The 27902-nt window shown below is 44.5% G+C and overlaps 1 protein-coding gene across 2 annotated transcripts in view; it reads left to right on the forward strand.

Annotated features, from left to right (window-relative positions):
- Nucleotides 1-27902, forward strand: part of LOC144792175 (coiled-coil domain-containing protein 117-like) — a 174236-nt gene that overhangs the window by 54285 nt on the left and 92049 nt on the right. For both annotated transcript variants that reach the window (XM_078667076.1, XM_078667077.1), the window contains exons 2-3: nucleotides 4940-5268; nucleotides 22017-22076. In XM_078667076.1, coding sequence (XP_078523202.1) covers nucleotides 5057-5268; nucleotides 22017-22076 — 272 coding nt within the window. In that variant the 5' untranslated portion in view covers nucleotides 4940-5056. The remainder of the gene's footprint in view (nucleotides 1-4939; nucleotides 5269-22016; nucleotides 22077-27902) is intronic.

Raw genomic sequence — 27902 nt, forward strand, 5'->3', positions numbered from 1 at the left:
TGTTCCCTAATAATATTTTTTTAATCTTTTTTTCTAATTGAAAGCTCTGGATTTTTAGTAATCCTGTAGTGGTCAAATGTTTTCAAGAGAGATGAAGACATCTCGAAGGGGCAGTTGTGGTCCCTTTAACCCAAAGTCTGATAAAGAGGTGCCATCTTTTGTGGCGAGGTACGTTTTTTCCCTTTTACTAATGTAGCTTTGGACGTTTGAAAGGTGATGTGGGGGTGGTTGGGCCAGCAGATTAGAAAAGTGATCAGATGCGTGATGTTAAGTTGTGCAACATGATCCGGTTTAAGGAATGACTTTTAGAGCATGAGATCTGCAGATTAAACTGAAATTTATGAATGGATGAGTACAATTGTGTTGCATCACGCATGCACCCTTTCCCAAATTACAATCTGCAAATCATTACAGCGGTCAGAGAATCTTCATATTAGGTAGACCCCTTATAAAAGCATGTTCAGTAAACATTTAACAGTGCCATGTGATAAGGTTGACCCCTTTAAGGCTTGGAAAACCAACAGTGCCTGCAGAAGTAGATTTGATTCACATTTTATTTTAAATCCTTTACATTCAGGACCATTTCATTCATCTGTTTTGCTTAATACCCCAGAAGAAACCCATTGGTAGTTAATTCAAATCTTCTGCTTTCAAGGGTCATAAAGTTCTTGGAACCGAAACCGTCCATAGGCCTAGAGTTGGTTTCTTGAAGAAACTTGTCAGCTCTGCCAGGCAAGGGAATAACCCTGTCAGTTTGTAGTGCTCAGAATGTTAATTTCATCCCTATGCGCTTTCCTCTTTCATGTCTAAGGGCTGCTCTTCCTTGCCACATGTCTGCCCCACATCATGCTTCCTCAGGTGAGGATTTACTCTGTCCTGAATGTTCAGTGCAGATTTAAATTCTTCGCAGTGAGAACTTTTGTCATGGATTTGGTACACGTGGTCTATTCAGCCTCTAAGGTCATCATTTGAGATGGTGGTCTTATGAATTAAACGCTGTTCTGAACTGCAAGATCCTTTGCTTCCTGATAGAATCATGGCCTGGAGGTACTATTTCCATTCATAAAGCAGAGATATGCAGTTTCCAAAAGTCTGTGTACAGATTGGAAATCATTTTGTGATGCAGCCTGTCTTCAAATATGTTGCACAAATTATCTATTTGCAAGTTGTCGCACAGAGACCTTTCCAATAACTAGACAGGTCGCAATTTGTTACCCCTGTGATTGGCTGCGAATGCAGGGATGGAGCTTGCAGTGGACCTCCAACCATGCATGTGGATTCCCAAACGGGAAATGGAAATAATTTACTATATATGTAAGTAACCATTGATAGTACAGTTGCTGTTCTTTTTACGGGTTTTTTAGGTCTCGCCTAGCTATCGCGTAAGCGATGCTTTGCGAGATATTTAGTGGGGCTTCTGAAATTGCTCCCAAAGGCTGCAGGCGGATCAGGTACAGTGCATGTGCGCCGGGAGCGCGCACCATTTGTCAGCCTGCTGATCACTTTCGCGGCCGCTTTGATGTTCTCAATGAGCCGCGCCGCCACTGAGAACATCAAAGCGGCCGCGAAAATGATCACACACACCGGTGATTACTGCTGCGCGCGCATCACTCGCCACATGCATTGCAAGCTTGTTCGCGATCACTTTCACTTTCGTGGCCCCGCATTTTTTTCACTTTCGCGGTTTATTTCTCCTGGTCCCTTCTCTGGTTCTCTTCCTTCCTCCCAGTAACCTTTCTTTCTTCCCTGGTCTCGCCTCTTCTCTTAGGATTTTTGTTTCATAGTTGTAGCGATTCTACGAGCACCAGTTACATTACACAGTGACTGTTTCATATTTTTTGTAGACACGGGGAGATTAATCGGCAGCTCAGGACATTACTTACATTTCTTTAATTGACCAGCCGATTAATCTACCAGTGTCTACAAAAAAATATTAAACTGTCATTGTGCAATGTAACTGGTGATCATGGAAAGCGCTGCCGGTCACCATCACCATTTTAAATAAGCAGCATTAGTAACAGCAAAGCCTGTGGCACGCTTGTGCAATCAGCTGGCAACGATAAACGCACTAACTTTTTTATTTCTAGTGCGTGTATTGCTAACAGATGATTGTGGCACAGGCTTTCCTGTCCCTGACAAAAATGCCTGCAAACAAACTGACTCCTCCAATATGAGCAATGAGTTACCTTTGAAAATAAGCGCGGTCCCCAAAGGCTCTTTCTGGATCTGTTTTCTGTCAGAGATGGCAGGACAAGCTCTTGTAATCCTAGCTCTGGAAGCATCTGTACTGCAGCTTTCAAACTGCTGCAGGTAGAGGAAGGGATTTTCTGAGTCACTTTAACCTGTTTCCGGCTCAGTGAAGTGGGAAATACAAGCAGAGATCTGCTAGCCAGTTTCTAGCGCCACTGCTGGAAGGCAGAACCACTGATTCTAGTCAATGACATTTTAGTGGGAAAGCTCACCATTTTGAATAAATATCTTCAGACGGGCTAATTAAAATGGATGTGCTCATTCGTTAAACACATCTGCCACCACGTGGGATTAGTGCATTTGTGTACTGTTGGAGATGGCCGTGGGTGGGAGTACAGAGATCCGTGCACATCCAGGCTTGTGTAAAACCATTTCCATCACAATCAAGTGACACCCTAATTTGTTTTTCGGCTCTATTTTCTTTAAAAGTGTTTACTTTTATTAACAAGATATTTGTGTTTAGCAAGAAAACGTTTTTATCTGGAGGACAGATACACATGGGTTTCCATTACGATCGCTAGTTCCCAGGAGCTCAAAATGTTACCACTGCTACACCTCCTTTTGCTGTCTCTCAAAAGGATGTGCCTCACGGCTAGAGCTGCCAACTTTGGAGCTGGGGAACCAGGTTTGAGCCTTGATGTCGGCTCACCACCCGGTGATTCTTGGCATATCACTTAATCTCCGGTGCCTACCTTATGTGGAATTATTTGTTTATTCACAACGTTCATTTCAGTTTCTTGAAAAAATTATTTAACATAACTTTGGTAAATATTTTTAGATTTCTTTAATTGGTTTTCTCAAAGATATGTTGTTTTCCTTCAAACAAACTCTTTATTCCATTTTTCCAAATATTTTTGTGCATAAAAAGACAGCTAGCAACACCCAACACTTTGTATTAATTCTATTGGAACTATTTCAGTGCTGTTAATCAAAATGATACACAAATTATAAAACTATTTTGGGAAAAAATATTACAATCAGCCGTCTTGGTCATTTTGTTTGTGCATACAGTCATTGTTCAAAAACACAAAAATGCCATAGATAAAAGCATATAAACAAATTATATCAGCACCATGATGACACTGCATGTTTAGCCTCAAATTTACTCGACGTATTGACCATGGCTAATGTCTGCTTATTTGTTACAGAAATGTAATGTTGCAATTAATCAATACATATGGACATGTACCTGGACATTTTTTATTTAAAGACAAGGAGGACATGAATTGTTTACATATTGCACCCTATTGAACACTAAATCACAATGCAATAGGTCTGGCGCTTGTATGAGTTTCAGCTATTGGCATTTTAAATAACAATGCCATTTATTTATGTTGTTTTGACCACGGTGCAATTCCCAAGCGGTGCAGGGGAATTAATGAGTGGGTGGGGTTCGGATGGCCATCACGCGCACACAAGGGGTTAAAAACCAGCAAGCGGTGTTTAAACACGCACTTTGTACTTATAGTTGTCGCATATGAGAAGCAATGTTGGCAGTAACTGCGTCTCTTTTACTGCCAGACTTGCTTCTCGTAAGCAAAGACTATAAGTGGAAAGTGCGTGTTTGCGCACCGCTTGCAGGTTTTTAAAACACATAGCGAAAAGGCACTAGCGTTTACAACGCAAATAGCTCAAACTCTCGCAAATGCGAGACCTATTGCATTGCAAATGCTTGTTTCTGCGTGGAAATGCTTCAAGAGGAGCCTTCACAAGGCCTAAAGGGGAATCAACTCCACCAGTACAATATTCCGTTGCACATCCTTTACCATCCCAGCTTGAAGGTCGGTAACCGATGAATGGTTTGCGAGCACAGTTGTGGTCACAAACTACTGATACCTCCAACTGTGTATTCCAAGTAGGACCCAAGGAATCTTTCATACAACCCCTTTATTTGCAGTTCATAATAGATTGCAAAAGCCCTTTTACCAGTCCAAAATAATTTTCTGATTCGTAATGGAGGCTTGGTACATTAAAAAAATATATATATTCTCACTGCAACCCTCTATTTTCTTGGATTTCAACCTTTGCAACTGCAAAACACATTTGTACATTAGGCCTAATACCATGTTCTTGGTTTGACAAGGACAATAGTGACATTGTAGCATTTTGTGAGATTTATGCCCATTGGTGGTGTTTGAAGGGCAGCTACATAATTTACATGTTTTCTGAAGGAAATATTCAATGTAGGTCTCTTCCTAGGTTGAAATTCCAAAAACAGAAAGTGTTCAGTCCTCTTTTCTTAAAACCTGCCTTGAAGATGCTATGTCATCACCTCCCTTCTGTTTTTATGGGAATTGCTCCCAAGTTGGACACCAGAGTAAGACCAGGCATAGCGAGTAAGATGAAGCTTGATTTATATTCATGCTTATGGTTCTCTTTCCTACTTAAGATTATTTCCTATTGCTATTGGCTACCCTTATTTCCTCTTGACAGGTGAATGGTAACTGGTTCTTCTCAGGCGCACAGGGAGATATTGTTTTTTAAAAGAGTACATTGACCTCCACAAGATGTATATGAATATAGGCTAAATAGCACTTCAGGAACCTGGTTTCAGCTCTGCAAATATGTGCTGGTCCCCAGAAAAAATATTAGGATACTCAAATGACTTTGAGTCATTGGGTCACCTGAAAGCAACCTTCTCTTCCACAGGCTTGTCTTATTGCTAATTTCAGTTATGTTTTTGTTACAGGTGAAATCTGGAACTGTGACTATGAAGAGGAGCATATGTGGACTGTCTGAAATATGCCCACTGGATTTGCTTCACTCTGCTGCCATTTTTGACTAAAGGTCCTGTCCCGCTGAAATCATGGAGCACCAATCCCAGTTTGGTGGTGCTGGATTAAATGGAACAGCCAAGTTGGGGCACAAAAATATTCTGCATAGTTACATCGATGTGTCGAGCAATCAGAATCTTGCCTCTATTGCTGAAATCACAAACCCATTGGTTCCTCTTGCAACGTTGGGTGGATTTACCAATTCTGAAGAAATCCTAAGGTTTTCCCCACAACATATTAAAAGGTAAGAAGTGATTGGCAGTTTAATACTTTGACAGAAATCATGTTGACTTATTACAAGGGTAATGTGGGCTTACGTCTCTACAGTTCTAATTATATTTGGTACAAAATTATTAACTATACTCCAATGCATTGATATTAAAAGTTCTGCGGCCTAAAATGTTCTAAGCATTAAACCTTCTGTGTATTCACGTGCTGTGATTCTCCCTTTCTAGGTTCATTTAGGATTTAAGAAACTTGTAATTGAAGCTGGAGAGGGTATACCACATCTTCCCTAGAACTGTGTTACGTTGTTTTTCAGGCCGCCGAAAAAGGATCCCTGTGAACACTTTCCCCTGATAACCGACATTTAAAGAGGTTGTTTTGTCTTTTTTTCCACCAGAATGTCTAGTCATAGGCTCCATTGGTCAACTTTGCTTGTTTTCTATTTTTGATGACTCCCAATTATATTGAATATATGGGCATTAGAAAGAAGTATTGAGTGAGTAGGATTCCTGCATCATCTCTACGTTAAAGAAATACACATGAAAATCCTCATTTACAGAAAGAACCCTATTCGAAATACCACAGGAAATTATAGCATAAGACTTTACATTTTGCAGCATTCCCACATATATGGTGTGACAATTAACTTGGTTTGAAGTAAGTTAACACCTGAAAGAGAACAACATAATCTACTGAAAGTATCACCGCTCAAAACAGCCACCAAACACTTGCTAGGATCAGAAATACTTACAATTGCCTAAATCGTACGTTGGTATGCTGGCATGCACAATTACTGCTACTGTAAGGCAGATGCTAGGGCCAATATTATTCAGTGTCCAGAAGTGACATCCAATCCCTGTGCTGGTGTGCTGTGCCATTGATTTGAACATGGTCCATGGAGTTCTCGTCCAGAAAACTCCTTCGATCCAAACAGTCAAAACTGAGGCTTCATTGGAAGGGTGTGGAGCATGCACAGAACGAAGACAAATGGTGCAAAGATGTGTCACATTACAATCTTTACCTGAAACCAGTAGCCTCTCTGATTAGCCCAACACTCCTTCTTCTCATAGATATCCGTATCATCCATTCTGCATCGTTGGATCTTCATTGATGGGCATAATTGTTAGAAGAATTCTCCTCTCCACCATGAACCCCGAACACTTTAAAGTCCTATTTGTACATGTAATAGTATGTACAGCGTGCCAACATCCACATGAGTTGAGAAACCCTTCTGCAGCCTAACCAAGGCAAAGCTTTTACTGAAGCGTAAGCTGTAAAATACTTGAGTCTATTTACATTTTTTGTTGCAGCATTTGAAATATAAAAACGTGCAAAGACTGCCGGTGTTTGAGGGGGGAAAATGCAGCCTGATGGCTTATATTATAAAGAGGTGATGTGCGTTTCAGAGTCCAGGAACTTTTGCTGCCCATGATGCACCTTACTGGCAGTTGCTTCCCTCAGTTTCTTTTCCCGCTGTGGGAAAAATTCTAGAACATCTGGAGGTTTAACACTGATTTCAGAGCAAAAAAAGCTTAAGAAAAACAAAAAGTCTGGGTGGTGTGTTTACCAACCTCCCATTTAACCAAGGAACATGTGTTCTCCCTAAAAAATGTCCATAAGGACATTACAAGATGGAGAAGGCATCAGGCTTCAGGGGGAAGTTAGAGACATGATGGCTGGGGAAGCAGAGTGCTGCCCCGCCAAATGCCTACACCTCCAACAGACTTTCTAAGAGGAATATTTTACGAAGGAAGAAGAGATGACAGGAAACAGTCTTTGTCACCATTCCAGATGACACGCCTCTTTGACGTCAAAGTCGTTGATGTCAAAAACCTCTATGCAACATGTTTGACACCAAGGGAAGGTTCATTGTGACGAAGCTTCACAAATCTGTAACGCTGTTGACCTAGAGGCTCTCAAGACTGACAGGGGTTTGACAACAAACTCACCACCGTTGAGATCAACGTAAAAGGCACAAATCGCCACCAGCGCCTTCATATACCCTGAAAAAGCATCAGTTGACATCTAGACCATTTCCATCGGCTTCCAGGCACTACATTATTTTTTTACTGCCTCGCCTACAATGTCCATTAATTCAATTCAGTCCTTGAATTCACCACGCCTGGACGCATTCCGTGACATCCAGGTTTATATTGTCTACATTCAGGCCTACACTTAGAGACTCTCTGAAGAGAGAACAAAATGTTGAAACAAAACCTCTTATACGAGCTATATTACTTTAGCTGTGGCCTCCTATGGCTCGTTGCCTAAACCAGTCCCCACCTACAATGTGACACACAAAATATCATTTCAGAATGTACATTTTATTATTTTTTATATCTGCATACTTATTTTCTAAGAAATCTTTTCAATATAAAAAATGTATATATCAAAATTCACTGCATTACTTATTGATAAAACACACTATTTACAATTGCATATCATTAATGCACAAGTACAAAAAAGATTGAAGATTTGTAGATAACCATGTCCACAATATAAGTTTCAATTTATAAGTTCAGATAATAAACATCAAATACAAAGGTAACCCCACACTAAAACTACACACCTGCATTCTCTCCTATCTTACCATCGCACTCATACTATCATTCATACTCCAGACAGAACCGTCCTGTAGGAGATCCTCAAAAAGCTTTTCTAAAGAACCTGTTGTCCAAGACTAATCAGGTTACTTTTAATGGTACATTTGTATCCAGTCAATGTATTTCTTTATGAATGTCTCTGAGAGGGATTCCCATTCGTATATTGCTGATCTATGCACGTTTCGGTGGACCATCTTCTGTGCCACCTTCATCAGGACCAAAAGTAGAGTCATGTAACTCTCACATGGGGTGGGCGCGGGATTATTTTATTGTATTCACTGCAAGATTTATACTGTGAATTCGGCCAACTCCTTATTATTACGAGAAGAACAAGGGGTGTGTGTGTGTGTGTGTGTGTGTGTGTGTATATATATATATATATATATATATATTTCCTCTCAAATGCCCTGAGCTTTACAGGGGTCACACGATGCAGCTCCTACCATCCGGTCTGAAAGCTCGAGGCTGCTTGCAGTTTTTTGCATCCATTTCATTTCAGGATTCCCTTCTCTGTTCCCGACGCGTTTCGAGGCCATCGCCTCTTCTTCATGGGCTGCTACACAGGGGAAATGACTGACTCACCACTTTGGGCGTTACACACAAGAGTTGCACAATAGCATGCTGGTTCATGTAGTCTCTAAGGTGAGTCAAAAAGTTAATTGTCTCTGCGTAATTATTAAAAGCTTGTTTTAGTCCTTAAGTAGGTTTGGTTGCCAAACTGCAGGCTTCGTTTTGCCAAGGGGCTGCATGTTTGGCAACCAAACCTACTTAAGGACTAAAACAAGCTTTTAATAATTAGACAGAGACAATGAACTTTTCGACTCACCTTAGAGACTACATGAACCAGCATGCTATTGTGCAACTCTTGTGTGTAACGCCCAAAGTGGGTGGTGTTCTCAATAAAGCAACTAAAGAGACAACACTGGTGAGTCAGTCATTTCCCCTGTGTAGCAGCCCATGAAGAAGAGGCGATGGCCTCGAAACGCGTCTGGAACAGAGAAGGGAATCCTGAAATGAAATTAATGCAAAAAACTCAGGGCATTTGAGAGGAAATATATATATGTGTGTATATGTTTTCAGCTACAGCCCTGAACTGGAACCTACTGAGGAAACACCGTTAGACACTAGATGATAATACCATCTTTGCGTCCTCGAGGCCTTGTTCATCTTGTAATGAGTTGGACGAATTCACAGCATAAATCTGAGGAGCTTTACTGGAGTGGTTGAAACGATTTCTCTATGCTTTTACCACTGATTCCACTCATCCCAAATTTGCACAAAACTCAATCAAAAATGACTAGTTGCATCAGACTGGCTGAGGCAGAAGTGGTGACCGGATCTCCTCCAGGTATTGATCAGGCCTCGCAAAAGACTGCCACATACACAGAGTCTACTCACTAGACTTAAAGGGCAAATTCAACATCCCAGTATAACATCTTTGAATTTGACAGCATGTCTCTAGCAGTCAAGTTGTTACGCACAACTAAATTTTCCACATGCTTGCATGGAGGTTCTGAAGGGGAAAAATGACCTTCAAGGTCTTGTTATGCAATGAAGTGGAAGATTGGTTGTATGGTGCAGCACTGATTGCATGATCTGATCTTGTCAGTATAATGTCATCATCCCTTATCCTACATCTAGCCTACCAAAATTACAGTTTCTCTCCAGAAAATTGTATTTTTGCTATAATCAGATTATATGAACACTCCATAGCAGATTTCTTTTTTCAAGATACTTGCGGTCAAAAATGCTTTGGAAGGTCACATTAAAGTGTTCCCTCCTATAAGGGAACCAATCTGGTCTTTTCCAGATTAATGTGTCCTTCCTGTGAACCAACACACAAGGCTGGACTGCAGCATTTGGCATTGAACTTTGCCTTTTTCAGGAAGTTGTCATTGATCAGTATTCCATCTGAGGTTGCTGAGTGTTGCATGGTTCTACGTTGAAGATACTTCGTTTAGGAGAGGCATTGTGTCTGTTTCGAGATGCTGTGAGGCTGCGCTGCGAGGTCCTGATGCGTTGACGTCTTGGATCCTATCGACTGGGCTTGTGATATGAAGTCCGGTGTTAAGAATGCGATGCGCAGAAGGAACGATGTGTTGGTCCCGATGAGCAGTGAAGCTGCTACGCAAAGTTTTGCCGTTGAGAGATGCGAAGAGCTTGCGCTGGGAAGAGATTTGCATAGCGACGGATCCCAAGATGTGTTAGTCCCAAGATGCAAAAGGCAGAAGTGATACGAGTCTTTTGCAATGGGTTCAGTACACGAAGCAGCGACAATGCATTGTTTCTGCTTGGGCATGCGCCACTCAGCCGAGGATATGCCTGGGTTATGCTTGGGGATGAATCACTCGGCAAAGAAGATGCGTTGGTTCTGCTGGCTAGCACCTTAGGTTCACTTCTAGGACTAAGGTGGCACCACTTTGCAGGATAGGCTTACAGATGGCAGAGTCCAGGTGCAGTTGGAAGCCTATTATGTCCCTGAGGCTTCAGATTGTAAGGCTGGGCTATTAGCTCTTGGAGTCACTCTGGGTTCTGTGTTCAAGTGATGCAGGACCAGTCCGTCTCACCCAGGCAAGAGGGCAATAGTTCACCACAGCAAAGCATTAGTCCAGCAGAGTGCAGTCCAACATCGGCAGCACAGGTCCTTCTTCCTAGCAGGATATCCACAGGTCGAGAAGTGTACTAAAGTGGTGGTGTCAGAGGTCCAGTACTTATATTCAGTGGTGTCTTTGAAGTAGGGAAGACGTCAGACATGCAATTGAAGTGCAAAGAGGTCCTCTCTTCCTACCCTGACTCTGTACTGGGGGAATGCAGCCCTGTGTGTGGGGACAGGAAACAGCCGATTCGTGTGTGAAGCTGTGTCCAGCTCATCCCTCCCATCCAGGCAGAGTTGTCCCTTTGAGATCCACCTAAGCTCCCATGTTGTGTGTGTTGCTGTCTCAAAGGAATACAGAACGCCCAACTGTCAACTACACCCAGATGTGAGCAGAGACCGGCTACAGGCACCAAATGGCTAAAGTAATAAAATGCCAACTTTCTAAAAGTGGCTTTTTTAGAGTTGCAATTTAAAATATGACATAAGTGTGGATTTTAAATTGTCATTCCAGAGACACCAGACTTCAAGGGTTCATCTCTTCCAATTTGAGAATGACACTTATAATAATAAGGCCAGTTTATGTTCTACACCATCGGCGGCCATGGCAGAATTGTGGGCGTCGGCCTGAACTGTAGCCACAAATGGTTCCAGCATGAGAGCAGAAACAGTAGGGGGATAAAGGGCATCCCAGAGCTATTAACTTTGAGTTTGGCTGAGGGTCTATGAAAAATAGTTAAAATTAAGGCTTTCATCCTGGGCCCTAAATGGATCTCGTCAAGCCCTTTAGTAAGATAACTCTAGTCCACCCTGTCGAACACCTTTTAGGGCCGAGAGAGTGAAGGGCCATCGGTTGACGATGTCGTTCTGCAACCTCCATAAGGGCGAACGCTAACCAGGTGTTGTTAGTCTGTCTATTTCGAATAAAGCCAGACTGAGTCGGTGCGATGAGGGTAGGCCATATGTGCTGAAGTTGGACAACCAGAATGGAAGCAAACAGCTTCACATCGCAGTTGAGAAGGGCTATAGGCCGGTAAGAAGGGCAGAGTTAGATAGGCCTCCCTGGTTTGAGGAGGAGAACGATATGTGACTCTTCACATGGTATCTGTGACAATTCCAGTTTGCAAAAAAGCGTTGCCAAAGGTTCAGTATAAAGAGTGGTGTAAGCTTTATAGAAAGGGGCAGTATAGCCATCAAGACCACGCGCCTTGCGCATGGGAAGGCTACCTATTGCTGCATATGGCTATCTGTCCCTCCTCAGCTGTAATGTCTTAGTGGAGATGCAGCTCCTCTGACCTATCCGGGATGGGGTAGGGGCGGGGGACTTAAGAAGCCAAATGATCATCTTGATGTTGAGCTTCCAGCTGTTCATCCCGGTACAAGGTGCAATAGTAATCGGCGAAAATCACTAAAATCTGCTTCGTCTCTCGTAGGAGAAGATCCTTGTCATCGATCAACTTCCAAATGTGGTTCCTGGTGGAATGGATGCGTCATTTATGGTCGAGGAGTCTGACTGCTTTATCACCCTTTTTTCATAGTACGTGTGTTTGAAATACAGCAGCTTTTTAGCAGCCTTTTTAGGTCGAGGACCTAAAGGCTGCGCTTGCGCAGTCTGGGGTCGGAGATTTAATGTGTCTTAGTAGTACTGTTTAACCCGCCTCCCTGCCCCGTCTCTCCTCCATTGGCTGGCTTCCTAAACGGAGGCCTGCCATTGGAGGAGAGATGCGTCACTCTAATTTAGCCCCGTCTTTTTTGGATTTGGGGGCGTAAGTTTTGCTGTTCTATAGACAGTGACGTTGTCTGTCACTCAGAACAGCAAAACACGCCCCCGAATCCGAAAATTGAGGAAGCTTGCGGCCGCCATTTTTTTTTTCTGCAGTGAAGGTAAGCCGTTGCGCTCTCTCTTCCTGTCCTCTAGAATTCCTCCTACAACTCATCCTTGTATTCGTTTCCAGCTCTCCTTACTCTCCTCCTCTGTCTATCTTCCTCGCCCTCTCTTTCCTCTCCTCTGCCGTTTACGATTGGTCTCTTCCGCCCCGTCCTGCCTCTCTTTCCCGTCCAATGCAGTTCTCATTGGAGGTGTACAACACACGGGGGCAGCCTTGTTTCTTGTTTCTAATGAAAAGAGAATGTTTTTTATTATTTTCCGCCTGCCACCCACATTCCCGCTCCCATTCTTGGGGGTCATCGGGACCTCAAGGAAATGCTGCTGCATGCCCGCCAGGCACGGCGAAACCTGGTCTGTGGTTTCTGCGCGGCTGACAACGGAGAAAGGAGGCGGATCGAATGCGGCGGATTGAGGCAGATATCGGGCGGGAGCAAAAAGCTACGTGTGGGTCTAAAGAAGACATGGGCCCGCTGCAGGAAGGCATTGCGAGGTGTCTCACAAGCGACGCACAACCTCGGTGGCCATGAGGTCCAGAAGGAGGGGAAGGCGAGTGTTAGGAAACGTACACTCGCATGCGGTTGTGTGGGTAACATTGGTGATTTTCAAATCACCAGGCCGTTCAGACTCTGCTCCTGGCATCAGCAGCTCGGCCCGCTCGAGCAGACCGAGCCACAGTGGGAGATGATCAGACGGGCGGAAGGAGAGCAGCGCGCTGTGCAGCTCTTGCATGTTTAGACATGGGGGTGCCTGCGGGGTTTCAATGTGCTATTCACCCTCCCAGTCCTTGGCCCAGGGCAGCGCGTGCTCACCAACGCCTGTGTCCCCTCCGCGTGTGACTCCTGATTTTAACATGCTCTCTCTCCCCCCCCCCCGCAGCCACCCTCTCTTCCCACTTCTCGCCCTGGTCTTTGAGAAGTGCGAGCTGGCCACCTGCACGTCCCCCCCCCTCCCCGGAGCCCGGCGTGGCCCGCTCTTCCCCCTTCTCGCCCTGGTCTTTGAGAAGGGAGAGCTGGCCACCTGCACCCCCCCCCCCCCTCCCGGGAGCCCGGCGTGGCCCGTTCTTCCCCCTTCTCGCCCTGGTCTTTGAGAAGTGCGAGCTGGCCACCTGCACCCCCACCCCCCCCCGGGAGCCCGGCGTGGCCGGGGGCGATGTCTGCTCCTCCGACTCTTTCAACGAGGACATCGCAGTGTTCGCCAAACAGGTCTCCGCATTTTATCCACCTTTGCCCCTTCACCCACCCGAAATACCACCACACTGGCCCGGCAGGGCACACTGGCTGACTGCAACCAGCCGCTGCATGGTCACTTCACGCGTGTTGTGCTCAGTCCTCGTGCACGTGGCTGTAGCACCTGGCAGGCGGCTTCAGTGCGCTTGTGTGTATGGAGGGTGTACCTGTACAATGTGCACTTGGAGACATTCATGGCTGTTGTAGTATACGTACTTCTGCAGGCAGTGAAAAAATCTAGCCGCGATTAAGAAAGGGGAGGGGAGAATGTGCCGCAGCTGTAAGGAAGAGCCCCGGACCCATGGAGGCAGTTGCCCGGTCATCCCAGAACGGGGAGAATATGAGGTGAGGTTATTATCTTGAAGGGGCTGCGAAAAGGGAGGGGATTGAGAGACAAGAGGGAGGACATACACGGCATGCATAAACGATCCCAGTTTATTTTAGACTCAGAATCACAGCTCTGCTCTGTGTGGTGAGCCAATGTCCTTCCCCAGGCATGTCTTTGCTGGTTCTAGTAGCCCATCCACAGTCTGTGGCAACCGGCTCCATGGGAACACATCTGCAGTCCATGCACTTCTTAGGCGCGCGTTCAACGGCTGATGCCCTTCCAGACTCTGTGTGGAGATCCATGTCCTTCCCTGGGTATATCATAGCTGGCTATCCACGTTCTGTGCACCCGGCTTTATGGGCACATCTATAATCCCTGCGTTTCTTAGACGCGCGTCCGTATGCCGCCCGCCCGACAAGGCTCTGTTCACATAAACCTCTAGTCGCTTAGGAGAGCAGCGCAGCCCACCCCATGACCCAAATCTCTGCAACTACATACAGAGCCCATGCACTCTCCCAGAATCATTTACTTATCCACAGTCTTTGCCTTCGAATGCCCCCCATACCCTGTGTGGCTCTATAGTCAGCCCCCATCCCCAAGGTGTGTGCAGTCACTGTCCCAACACTGGTACGCTCTGGTGCGCACACTGCATAGTTATACTCTATGTTCTCGACTTTATATGTAGCCTTCCCCACCCATTTTTTTAATTTCTGCAAAGTTTATGCACGCCCAAAGTGTATGTTATGCGAAAGATGAGTGCATAACCCCGTCTGTGCCTCCCCGGGCTCTGTGTGCACATACACCCACATGTAAATGCCATCTGCAGGCTCAGCGAGAACATCTGTAGTTCATGCCCTCTGATAGTTTTGTGTTCACAACCACAGTCTCTGCATCTGCAGACTCTGTGCAGGCGAGCAACATCCATTGGGCTCACGGGGCTTCGGCCCCCCCCCCCCCCCCGTCGTGTGAGTCAGCCCGGGCAGAGACAGTTTCGGCGGCTGGCGACAATCTAATTGCAGCCGCACCTGAGTACTTAACAGGTCTTTAAAAGACCATATACTTGTAAATGAGGCTTTTGTTTTGTTTTCACCCCATTTTACAGCCACTCTGTCTATGGTTTAAAGAATTAGCCCCCCCCCCGAAATATTTTTCAGCCCCCACCCCAAATTTGGCTCTAGTTGCCCGCCTGACTCTGTGTGCACACCCACAGCGCACAATCTCCTATTGCTGCGTGCATATGCACCGTTCCTGTTCTCTATGCCCTACCCTGTTTATGCTGGCTCAGCAAATAACTCTACAGTCTCAGGGAGAATTAGATACACTTGCGCAGCCAACCCCTTCCTGGGCTAGTGTGCACATCCACAGTTGTGCTCCCCCAAGCACAAATGACTTGCTCTATCCGTACATCTACAGCTAATATCCTTCCCATGCTGTGTTCGCAGACCATGCCCTCCCCATGCTAGATACACAACCATGTGCCCATGCACACACACAGACTCACTTTTTTGTGTGTGCAGATGCTGAGTCCATGCTATTTTTCCTTTTTCTGCTGTTACCATCCAACAAACATCATGGGGCAGGGCAGAAGATCATTGATCATGTATTGGTTGTAATTCACGTAATACGCAGAGGTTGGCAGAATTTACAGCTGTTAAAACATGCATAGTTATGACCTACAGAGACGAGTGTGTGAGCGGCTCGTGTGCTTAGCATAGATGTGAGTGGCATCTCTCCTCATACCATATCTGAGCAATTTCTAACATAAATTACATCAGAGGTGTTGGTGCCCCGCAGACAACCATGAACTGAATGAAGAAAGTAGTGGGTTCTCATGTCAATATCTTCTTACATTTTAACTCGGTCAGGTGAGATGAGCGGATTTGCTGTCAGAGAAAAAACATAGAGCCCTGGTACAAATTCCTATTTGCGTAAAAAAATCAAATAAAACACATTCACACGTACTTTGGAACCTTCCTTCTATACGTACAGTCGAAATAACCACATACTGACCGTTATGAGTGTTGTAATATTCCGAAATCCTGCACCTACAGGTATATTAGCATCTTGAAATGAGGCTTTGTTCATTAGGCTACAACTCCTCTAGTAAAGCTTGACCACACAATGGATTTTTTGAGAAGGCCGGACTCTACAACGATTGATAAATGTCCACACTATGCAGGAAATGAATGTGCTGCCGTCAGCCCCTCTTAGGGAAATCCTTCAAGATGTTCGTAGCTCAGTACTCCTTTGTTTTGCCTTAGAAGCTGTTTTTTTTATAAAACAACATTCATAAAGAAATCGAAATGTAATTTTGATTTTGGATGTCATTTTTTTGCGGACATTTGTGATAAATATTCTCCGTAAAATTCAACCTTAATAGTGGCAAGCTGTAAGTTCAATAGGAATGTATGAGAAAGCTATGGCTTTCCAGAGAAGGCTCAAATTGCAGAACATCCGACACTCCCATACATCTTACTTATGGGACAATGGGCAGGGCCATGTCACACCATTCCATGCAGTATTAGTCAGACTTCCCCCTACTGACGAAATCTCACCTCGGGGTCCTTTTAGGCCCCGGCTAATCAATAAAACATTCAAGAAGTGAATGGGCTGCTGACAGACTCTTCGAGGAACACTTGGGGATATTTATTGCTCTGTAAAATTCAACCTTAATAGTGGCAAGCTGTAAGTTCAGTAGGAATGTATGAGAAAGCTATGGCTTTCCAGAGAAGGCTCAAATTGCAGAACATCCGACACTCCCATACATCTTACTTATGGGACAATGGGCAGGGCCATGACACACCATTCCATGCAGTATTAGTCAGACTTCCCCCTACTGACGAAATCTCACCTCGGGGTCCTTTTAGGCCCCGGCTAATCAATAAAACATTCAAGAAGTGAATGGGCTGCTGACAGACTCTTCGAGGAATACTTGGGGATATTTATTGGCCTGTACTCGTGTGTTGTATCAGGACCTGCTTTATAGACTGCATTTCAGAAAGAGAGATGCATATTTTCTCTGATTTCAGTTATTAGACAAGTCATGCAGGGTGTTCATTTATTTACTATTTTGAGTGCCATTAAGAATTCATCAGCAACCCCCATCATGCTAGCTAGGAAAGATAGGGGTTTTGTTGGATTTATTGAGCCGTTTTTATTCTTCAGGGAATTTGTGCACAAGTCTTAGTAATGTATCATTTGTGCAGGAGAATAAAAAAAACAAAGTAAAACAATTGCCTTCAAAGAATAAATATATTGCATCACTATTTTTTTAGGTCGAGGGACCGTCGCACTGCATAGCAGTGGGCGGAGCCCGATATTTAATGATTCTTAGAGGGGGCTTGGAACCCGCCCCTCTTCTCCATTGGCTGGCCTATTAAATGCTGGCCAGCCATTGGAGGAGAGGGGCGTCACTCGGTCCAAGCCCCGTCTTTTTCTGATTCGGGGGCGTGTTTTTTGCGTTCTTTCTACCTGTGACGTCATCCGTCACTCACCAAAAAACACGCCCCCGATTCCAGAAATTTCAGACCTTTGCGGCATGTAAGTTTGAATTTTTTTCTTGTTTTACATTATATTGTTCTTGCGAGAAAGGCTTGATTGCTGGACTCTTTAAACAGCCAGCCCACTTTGTTACTGCCACTTTAAGGGTCGCAAAAGTGTGATTAATAAACTCGGTACCACACCGTAAAATAACTTTAGAAAAGCGGGGCCGCCTGAACCGAAGCTCCGTGTCGAACCCGCATTCCCCGACCTCAAAAAGCATGCAAATGAGGCTTAAATTCCCCAATGTTGCCAAATTCTGGAATCGGAACATTTATAGAATCCGAGGACTTACAGACAGCGTCTAAAAACTGTCAATTGTGCCTGAATTAAATCCTAATTTTATTGGAGCTTCCACCTGCAAGATGGCGACCACCAGCTCCGAGCAGCAGAACAAAGGAAACACCCCGGGCATCCCGAAGCACTCCTGAAGTGAAGCGGACCCAGCGCGATAGCCGGCCAATGTTTATACAGCCGCTGGCAAGAGGGGTCGGGCACAGCGCCCCCTCACAGGTATCAGACACAAGACTGTGTTCGGTGCTGGGCGAGGCGGCGGAACTCTGACTCTCTGTGGCTTTTAAAGATGGTGAGAGACCGGCGGGCTGCTTCATCTGGTGGGGGTTGCTGAGTGCGCAACATAGCTGTGGCGAATGAGTTGCAGCTTCTCTGTGACTGTCCTACGCCTGTGTATCCTCCCAGCTGTAAGATCCAGGCACACTTTGAGTGATTACGATCGGGCCCTCCCACCAGGACCGATCGTGGGTTTGAAAACAGCGTTTCAGCGGGGCTATTCTGGGCATGCTGATGCGAGCTCTTCTTTTCCGGTAGAAATCGGGAGAGTCCCCTGACAAAGGAGGCTTACCGCGACTCTAGGACTAAGAGGATCTTGATTTGGGCTTAAGCCCCGCTGCGGAAAGTATAACTTTTTGGGGTTTGCGCAGGGATTTATTGAAATGTCTGTTTTAATTAAGACAGTTTGCATAATTGTACTGTGTTGGTCATTTGGCACATCGTTACAGCATTTTCATTGTCCTGACTTTTTGTTCAACTTCTCAAGTTCTAAGCAATCCTCTTCCCTGCCCCCTGGCTGTGCTTGCTCCCCTGCCCCCTGGCTGTGCTTGCTCCCCTGTCCCCTGGCTGTGCTTGCTCCCCTGCCCCCTGGCTGTGCTTGCTCCCCTGCCCCCTGGCTGTGCTTGCTCTCCTGCCCCCTGGTTCCTCTGCCCCCTCGCTGTGCTTGCTTCCCTGCCCCCTCGCTGTGCTTGCTTCCCTGCACCCTCGCTGTGCTTTCTCCCCTCGCTGTGCTTGCTTCCCTGCCCCCTCGCTGTGCTTGCTTCCCTGCCCCCTCGCTGTGCTTGCTTCCCTGCCCCCTTGCTATGCTTGCTTCCCTGCCCCCTCACTGTGCTTGCTTCCCTGCCCCCTCGCTGTGCTTGCTCTCCTGGGGGTGTGTGTGTGTGTGTGGCTCTGGGTGTGTGTGTGGCTCTGGGTGTGTGTGTGGCTCTGGGTGTGTGTGTAGCTCTGGGTGTGTGTGTAGCTCTGGGTGTGTGTGTGGCTCTGGGTGTGTGTGTGTGGCTCTGGGTGTGTGTGTGTGGCTCTGGGTGTGTGTGTGGCTCTGGGTGTGTGTGTGGCTCTGGGTGTGTGTGTGTGGGGCTCTGGGTGTGTGTGTGTGGGGGGCTCTGGGTGTGTGTGTGTGGGGCTCTGGGTGTGTGTGTGTGGGGCTCTGGGTGTGTGTGTGTGGGACTCTAGGGGTGTGTGTGTGGGGCTTTAGGGGTGTGTGTGTGGGGCTCTAGGGGGGTGTGTGTGGGGCTCTGGGTGTGTGTGTGGGGCTCTGGGTGTGTGTGTTTGTGTGGGGCTCTGGGTGTGTGTGTTTGTGTGGGGCTCTGGGTGTGTGTGTGTGTGGGGCTCTGGGTGTGTGTGTGGGGGGCTCTGGGTGTGTGTGTGTGTGGGGCTCTGGGTGTGTGTGTGTGTGGGGGGGGCTCTGGGTGTGTGTGGGGGGGGGGCTCTGGGTGTGTGTGTGGGGCTCTGTGTGTGGATGTGTGTGTGTGTGTGTGTGTGTGTGGCTGTGTGTGTGGCTCTGTGTGTGTGTGGCTCTGTGTGTGTGGCTCTGTGTGTGTGTGGCTCTGTGTGTGTGTGGCTCTGTGTGTGTGGGTGTGTGTGGCTCTGTGTGGGTGGCTCTGTGTGTGTGTGTGTGGGTGGCTTTGTGTGTGTGGCTCAGTGTGGGTGTAAATGCAATAGGTCATGCATTTGCGAGCTATTAAGCTATTGGCATTGTAAATGACAATGCCATTTATTTAACAATTAAGCTATTGGCAATGTAAATGACAGTGCCATTTTATTTATGATAAAAAAAAAATCATGAGCGATGCCAATAGCTCTACCTTTAATAATGCAGAGACCATTGCATTGTAAATGCTTGTTCATTCTTAAGCTGTTGTAAGTCCAGCAGAGTCCTTTAGGAGCCCCACTCCAGGTGACGCACCTCAGCCTGACGTATGTGAGCCTCTAACTCCTGTTGACGAAGCTTATTTGCCTGTTCAAAGGCTGCCGTATGGGAAATAAGCTCCCAGCGGAAAACCGCCATCGCGGCCTCCCATAGTCGCAGGGGAGACATCCCCCGTATTGTTTTCAGGAAATTAGTGTTCAGTAGTGTCTTTGATATAGTTGCGGAGAACTGGGTCTCTAAAGGCAACTTTGTTTAAAATCTATGGGCGAGGAAAATGGACGTTGCAGAGTCGTCCGACTAACTCAGTCATATGGGAGCATGGTCGGAGATCACACTCAGGTCCATCTTAGCTTCAACAAGACTAGTCATTAGAGACTGTGAGGTCAAAAAATAGTCTATTCAGAAGTACGTTTTATGTACACTAGAGTAAGTCCTTGTCTTGAACATGGTGAGAACACCAAGCATTCATGAATGCTAAAACTAGAATGCCTTGGGTCAAAGCTGTTGGCGGTCAAGGTGCACCTTGCCGGGGTGGGATTGATCACAGGCAGGGTGTCGGGGGGACATTAAAGTCACCTCCTAGCACTATGGCACCCCTGTGGAAATGAGAAAGCTGTGGGAAAAGGTCTGTGAAAAAGACATTTGTCATGATTGGGGGGACCATAAATTGAAACTCTGCACAGTTGTGTAGTACCGAACATGCCACGTATGTCTATTTGACGCCCCTCATGGTCTCTATCGGTGCTCTCTATGGTAAATGGAAAAAGAACAATTGATAGACAGAATGCAGAACAATGTCAGACGTGGGTCCCTTGCTCACTACGCCACTGGAGTCAAGCTATCCTGGCTGAAGACGGCTGATAGCCAGAAACCGGTCCTAGGATGCTTGATTCCGGTCCAGGAAAGACATGGCTTGGCAGTTCGGGCTGGACTGTTCCCATGAGGCACAGGGCCAAGACTGATTTGCATATGGCCATGTCTGAACTGGGGTGGCTTGGTGAGCAAAATAACGATGGATTAAACCCAGATCTTTGACTGGGGGTGAATGTTTTGCCATTGTGCAACATTCCGTCCATCATCTTGTTTGTTTTGCTCTATGGTAAATGGGAGATCGCGACGAAGTAAAATAGCGATTCCCCTGGCCTTGTGTGTATGACGGGAGTGGAATTGAGTGGAATACCAGTACGAATGTAGGCGCTTAGTGTCAGTACAGAGGAGGTGCATCTCCTTTAATATTGCTACATCCACCTCCTTGCAAAGCAGCAAATTTGTCAGTGCCCTGCGCTTGAGGGGTGTGTTTTGGGCCTTGGAGTGAAACAATATATAGTGTTGTAATGGGTAGCCTGCATAGGACTGCGGAATGTATCCAGGAGTAAACAAAAGATGTATGGCGTCTATGTTCTTGGAAAAACAATTATGCACAGATATTTTTCTTTTTTTGAAGATTTCTATAGCGCAAACCCGACCCAAAGGTATTGGAGCGCTTTACATGATCACCAGTTACGTTACACAAGGCCACATTCATTTTTTTTTGTAGGCACCGGGAGATAGGGGCTAGATGTAGGTAATCTCATTTTACCGATTCCTAAATACCGAATTTTACCGATTGGAATCGGTAAATATGATGTAGGTAATAAATCGGTAAAATTTACCGATTTGGTAATATTTCTTATTACCGATTCGGTAATACCGATTCGGTAATAAGAAATACCTTCCCATTCATTCATATGGACCTGGAGGCCATAGGAATGAATGGGAAGCCATTCACTATTACCGATTCGGTGATTCGGTATTTACCGAATCGGTATTAGCGGGAGCATATTCAAGGGTGGCAGGGTGTCACATTGACACCCTGTAAATTGTTCATCTTCATTCCTTTTTGCTCTGGTAATGACTTTCAAGGCGTGGAATGGGAACCCTAGGAGTTGTAAGCCAAAGTGCAGGTGAGTGTATGATGCAAATACTTTGTATTTTATTTCCAATTTCAGTTTCAATTAACCAATGATATTGAATTTAATGGTGGTGCAAATTAAAATAGTGTTAGTATCATTTGACATTTTTGCCACATAATGGTTAATCATCTAAGAATATTTGTGCCTAATTTATGTTGAATTCCAACATACTTACTAGTTTGTTATTCTCTGTACAGGAACTTCCTTCGCTGTGGCAAGAAACACAAGCTAGAAGACGAAATTCATGAGGGGAACGAGTAAGTTCTGTGATGGGTTTGAAATGTATGCAGAAAAGTGTCAGAACTGAGCGTTTGACAAGGTTCCACCTCACCAATCGGACTCTAGTGCCCCACACAATGGTTCAAAGTAGATTTTTCGCAAAACACCTTCACCGCTGTAAAGTAATCAACAGGAGGCACTTGTTTTTTCCTCTTCTCCTAAAAGGAATTGTTGTACTAGTAGTTATATGTCAGAGGGCCCGGATCCCTTTGTCCTACATAAGATTGTTTCTTTAAGAAAAATGAAGTTCTTGCAAACATGTAGCATCCCACAAGCCTAAGTCCTACGTCCTACCATAACCCTGTAAATGCATCTGTGTTGAAGGGCTGAACCAGGCACTTACATTTTCTGCATGAACTTTGTGGTTTTTAATCTTTGCTTGAAGGGGCAAGTGTCAATGACGATCTTGTTAATATTCATTTTGAATAAAATTCAATTTGACCTTTACACTGTACTAATAATTTTAAGAAAAGTGGCTGTTTCTCGTAAGTTATTGTTATATTTGGTACTGCTATTACTACAATTTCCTTTGTAGAATAGACAAATAGAATTGACATTTTAAATCTGGGTAGAGCATTAGCATTCATTACTGAGCAAGTTGGCATTGGCTGCCTTGCTTCTTGCACATATTTTAATTGGGTCAGATTCATTTCTGGTGGCATGCCATACTTGCATTCTCTCTCGAACCAGAGTTGTGCAGCCTCTGTCACGGATGGCAGGAGAAAAGCACTCCTTGTCCATTCAGCAAAGCTAAACCTACGGACTTAGTTAAGCAGTGAAACTTTCACTGCCAAGACATCGAAGTAACTTGTATTTTACTCTGACCTTCTCAACTTTTCATGCCATGAATGCTGAGGAAAACATAAAAGAATCCCTGAGTGGGTTGTCTAAGTCAAAGCACCCTCATTGGTGATGTCATAATGGTTTCAGAAACCATTACAATGTTATCAAATCAACTGAGTGACAATGAAGGAGTGTTGAGGGGCAGGATAACCAGGATTGATGTAGTCGGGTTCCTTCTGACGCCTGCTGCACTAGTTAGATTCCGTACAAGATAAGTGCTGCCAGGCAAAGAAAACCCAGAATGTTTTTAAGAGTTTCTATGCAGAATTGTTCATCCTCAGAAAACCTTTTCCGAAGTAGAGGCAATCCCACAGAGTAGCTACTGTAGGCCAAACCTTTTGTTCACTTTCTCTAATACAGAAAACTGATTCTAACAGGTGATAATGCGGTGTGAGCTCCAAACGAAGAAATTCACCACGCTTATTCAGTACGTAACTGGTTTCTTAGCAACCCTGTGATGCAGTCTACTTTCTTTCCAGGTCTGCACCAACTGCCAGTAAATTGCAAATAAAAGCAGTTCCAGAACAATGGTTATGAAATGCTCTATTCCCCACACACATGGCAAAGTTTGGCATAGTCACCGAATATTGTTCGTCAGTGGGTGATCAGCAGTGTGAGGCAAAGTTAAAACGGTCTGTAACCTGGGCATTATGTTTGATAACAAACTTATTATGGAAGCCCAGGTTAAAAAACGGTGGCCTGCTGTTTTGCCATTATTAGATCATTGCGGAAAATCTTTGCTCTGCTGCCCCCTCAGGCGCGTGCGTTAGTGGCGCGCAGTACGATTCTTAGCAGACTAGATTATTGTAATGCCCTGCTCCTTGACTCTCCGAAGTTTCTTCTGAACAGACTGCAGAGGATTCAGTCAGCGGCGGCCAAGTTAGCCCTGGGGTGGCCCAGAAGGTCTTCTTCCTTCGCGACCTTGGCAGAGTTGCTCTGGCTCCGGTTGAGACAGAGAGTTCAGTTTAAGTCTCTCTGTCTTGTCTTTAAAACCCTTCATGGGCTGGGACCCGCGCTCATGCGGAGAAAGTTTGAGTGGTATGTTCCTGCGAGAAGTCTCCGCTCCTCCTCTGCAAGATTGTTTAAGGTACCAAGGTTTAGTAAAGTCAGCCCAGGTGGTAGACCCTTTGGTGTGGCAGCTGCCAAACTTTGGAACGAACTCCCGTTGGAGCTTAGAGAAATCAGGGACCTCCTTTAGTTTAGGAGTTTGAAAACCTGGCTGCCCCAAGACATAGTTGGCTCTCAGCGTCATTCTTATTCTGAACTTTGAGTTGCTTAGCGCCAGGATGCCTGTTAGGTGATAGTGCGCTTTATAAATTAAATAAATAATAAATAAAAGCTATTGCCAGCTTTTTTCAATTCTATACCAGCTGTGTCAATACAGTACCAGGACATATACAACGCAAATCAGTTGTTATCAAACTTTGGATACTTGGATCATATTCCTTTAAGAAAGGCACTCTACTAATATCTTTTTGTTGTTGTTCTCATAATCATTTTCCCAATATGCTTACATTCCAGTCAGATTCTGAATTATTTTGTAGCAGTTGTCTCAGAAATTTTGAATAATACTTAGTTAAACCTAATAAGGATTGTAACTGTTCCTTCTTTACCAGACTGGGAGCATTCTTTACTGGTTCAAACAATTCCTTTTTAGGTTTAACACTAATTGCACAAATTACAAATTTGATGTCATATATGTGACCGAGTGAGAAGCAAACTTGTATTCATGAAAACCTCTTGTTTGGCCCTTTCCTTCTGAAATGGTTAACACCTTACTTTTAAAATAGTGCTCTACCCTATTCTTCGCAATTACCAAAATCAAAAATCTCATCTTGAAAGACCACACACTTTAAAATTGGATGCATCAGTCTTTGGAAAACGCCTGCAGCCCACACTAGGCCAAAAGTCATTCTCACAATTTTGAAACCTCCTACATGAAACAATGCACGTAATAAGTCTTCTACTTCTTTTGAAGTGGCACTTTGTGGTATGCTGCAGACAAGTCAGTCAATGGAAACTGATGGCTTCCTTTCATTTGAGCCAGTAACTTCACAATCGTTGGCAGAGGAAATATGTCCACCAAAATGTTTTCATTCAATTAATGCAAGGCGCAGTCTAATTATTCCATTGCGGTGCTGTTCCACCACCAGTGGACAAATGCAGTCATTGGACTTAATCGGTTAAACAATTCTGAACTCAAGCATTTGGTTTCTGACTATTGTTCTACTTCTTTTCTTATCACTAAATGAATGTTCCTAAAATAAATTGCATTATCTCCAAGGTTCCTATCCATCTAGAAGATGCACCAGGGAATGCTTTATCCATGTGTCCCTTGATTTAAGACTCCAGCCTGCTACCAACACTTGCTCCTGCCTATTAGGATCAAGAATAATATCTCCATCATTCACTCATCCTAAAACTGAATTGCCTTTTTCTGCTACATACAGCTATCCCTCAGCTTGTCTACCATTAAACTCAAATGTGACTAAAACGCATCATGGGAATGGTTTCCCTGTAGTCCTGTTGGGATGAATGTCTCTAGCTTCTAATGCTTTGCCTATAGACTCAACAAAATGTTCCTTCATACCTCTTTTTTCACTATGGTATAGGTTGATCTTGAATAAGCTACAATACTTAACTCCACCCTTACAATATGCCTCTCATATAGGGGTTTGTTGCAAGACTTGATACTCCATCACAACACTCCCTCATGCTCTGCCATTGCCAGACTTTGCACTTTCTTATGTACTTGCCTCTTGCTTTCTTTAACATGGTAAACTCTTACAAAGTGCTTAATCAATCCAGAGCCTGAACATTTCTGATTTCCCAGCTTGGCAATTTCTGCTATTTGCTAAATATTCAGAAATACCCCGTTTGTAACAATTATTGGTAGCTGGTTGAGCTTGGATTTTACTAAACCTCTTTCTGGTACTTTCGATTGCTGTACTCCATCACTTTGTTCTTGCCTTAGCATTCGCTTTGCTGACTTCTTTGTTCTTTTCAGATTCTATCATTTGACGCACCTTCCTGAAATTGCAGCCTTTCTTATTATCGTTCTTACATCTTTGAGAGCTGCTTCTCTTTCCCCTCCATAATCTTTCTTGAATGGATTTATTCTTAGAGTGCATAACAATCTGATTCCGGATTGGCTCATAATGCAGGCTCCTGAATTGGCATCAAAGTGATAGTTTCTAATGCTGATTTAGGTAATCTCCCACCTTTCCTGCTGTCTTTTGAAAAATGTATATTTGTCACAAAAAACACATACCGTAGGAGAATAACAATTTAAATAATATAATGCATTCAAATAGACATCATCTTTATAAACATAGACCACCTTTTTTCAAATGATCATATTCTTACCTTTCAAGAATTGCAAACAAATGTAGTTTGGCCTCATTCCATGTTTTTAAATATGTTCAATTACATTGTTTAATTTTACTCCTTTTTCTTCCATATACCGCTGATGGCAATCTTCACTGGATATATCTCCTACTTTGATCTTTTCTCTTAAATTGAGTGCTTCTTACATCTATAAAGGTCTTGACTATATAAAGTTTCTAAAGATTGACTAAACGCAACTGAAATACAATCGGAAAATTACCTTCAACAGTCTTTCCTAAATCAAACCTGGAATAAAATCTTGTCTAAGATGCACTCTAATTGTCGGTCAGGAGGCACTAATATATGTATTCAGGATCAACAGACTATTTCTATCCCCACATCAGTTCACATTTAAGTTGTCATCAGACAGTAACTGTGGGTCCTGTAATAATGAAAACAGTAATGTGTTGCACATGTTTTTGAATGTCCAAATTGTGGTTACATGTTTAGGACAAAGTTAATGATATTTGTTTGACAACAGTACCTTTTTTTTTATAGGTGATTCATCTCCTGTTTGGCATAATAATATTGTGGTCGGAAAGTTGTTTGACTTACTCCTTGTCATCACTTTACAATAATTACTTAGCTGGAAAGATGCCACACGCGTCACTTTTTTTAGATGGTGGGATTTATTATGGCATACTATTAGATTAGACTTTTTTATGTTCCACGGAGCTTCTTATCAAGAGAGATTTGTTATGGTTGTCTTTTTCATCATTTAATTCCAAGATTTAAGTTCTCCTTCAAATCCACACACTTTGTTCAAACCACATTGAATGTATTATACACTAGCAGCCCGTCCCGACGTTGTCCGGGTATGAAATAGAAAGTGTGTAATGTGTGTATTTGGCAAGGGCAATTTATTTTAAAATCTCGCGGTAGACAACATTTTTGTTTCATAAGAATAGGGACAGAGAAGGCCCAGCTGCAGCCCTGGTTGATGTTAGCAGGCGCGTGTAATTGGTGTAGTGATCCGCCGCCTGAGCCCGGCTACAGCCCTGGTTGATGTCTGCTAAAACGCTGAGGGGCAGACTGCGAGGCACGCGAATGTAATGACTAATATTACTGTGTACTCTTCTGCTTTGCTTACTGATCGCCTAAACTGTTCATTTTTATTTTTGCCTATGCGCATTTTTAAAACCATTGTTTCACTAATCTAATTGCTGCTGCAATGCAACATCATTTGACATTTCCCTTACTTACCTGGTGCGAGGTCTGCTCCCCCTGCCCCTGTCCATCGCGGCTGCATTGCCGTTTGTGTGGAGGGCAGGGCGCCATCTTGGGTCAGTCCCGGAGCCCGGCAGGACCAGAGGTTGCGGTCTAGCTGGAGGAGGGGCTAGACTATATCTTGGCTAACAGGTCGAAGCGCGAGGCGGTAGTGGTAGGTGGTGGCAGCTCCTACGGCTCTGCTGAAACGCTGAGGGGCAGACTGCGAGGCACGCGAATGTAATGACTAATATTACTGTGTACTCTTCTGCTTTGCTTACTGATCGCCTAAACTGTTCGTTTTTATTATTGCCTACGCGCATTTTTAAAACCATTGTTTCACTAATCTAATTGCTGCTGCAACATCA

Source organism: Lissotriton helveticus, chromosome 11 (assembly GCF_964261635.1).
Source record: "Lissotriton helveticus chromosome 11, aLisHel1.1, whole genome shotgun sequence".
Taxonomy (NCBI): domain Eukaryota; kingdom Metazoa; phylum Chordata; class Amphibia; order Caudata; family Salamandridae; genus Lissotriton; species Lissotriton helveticus.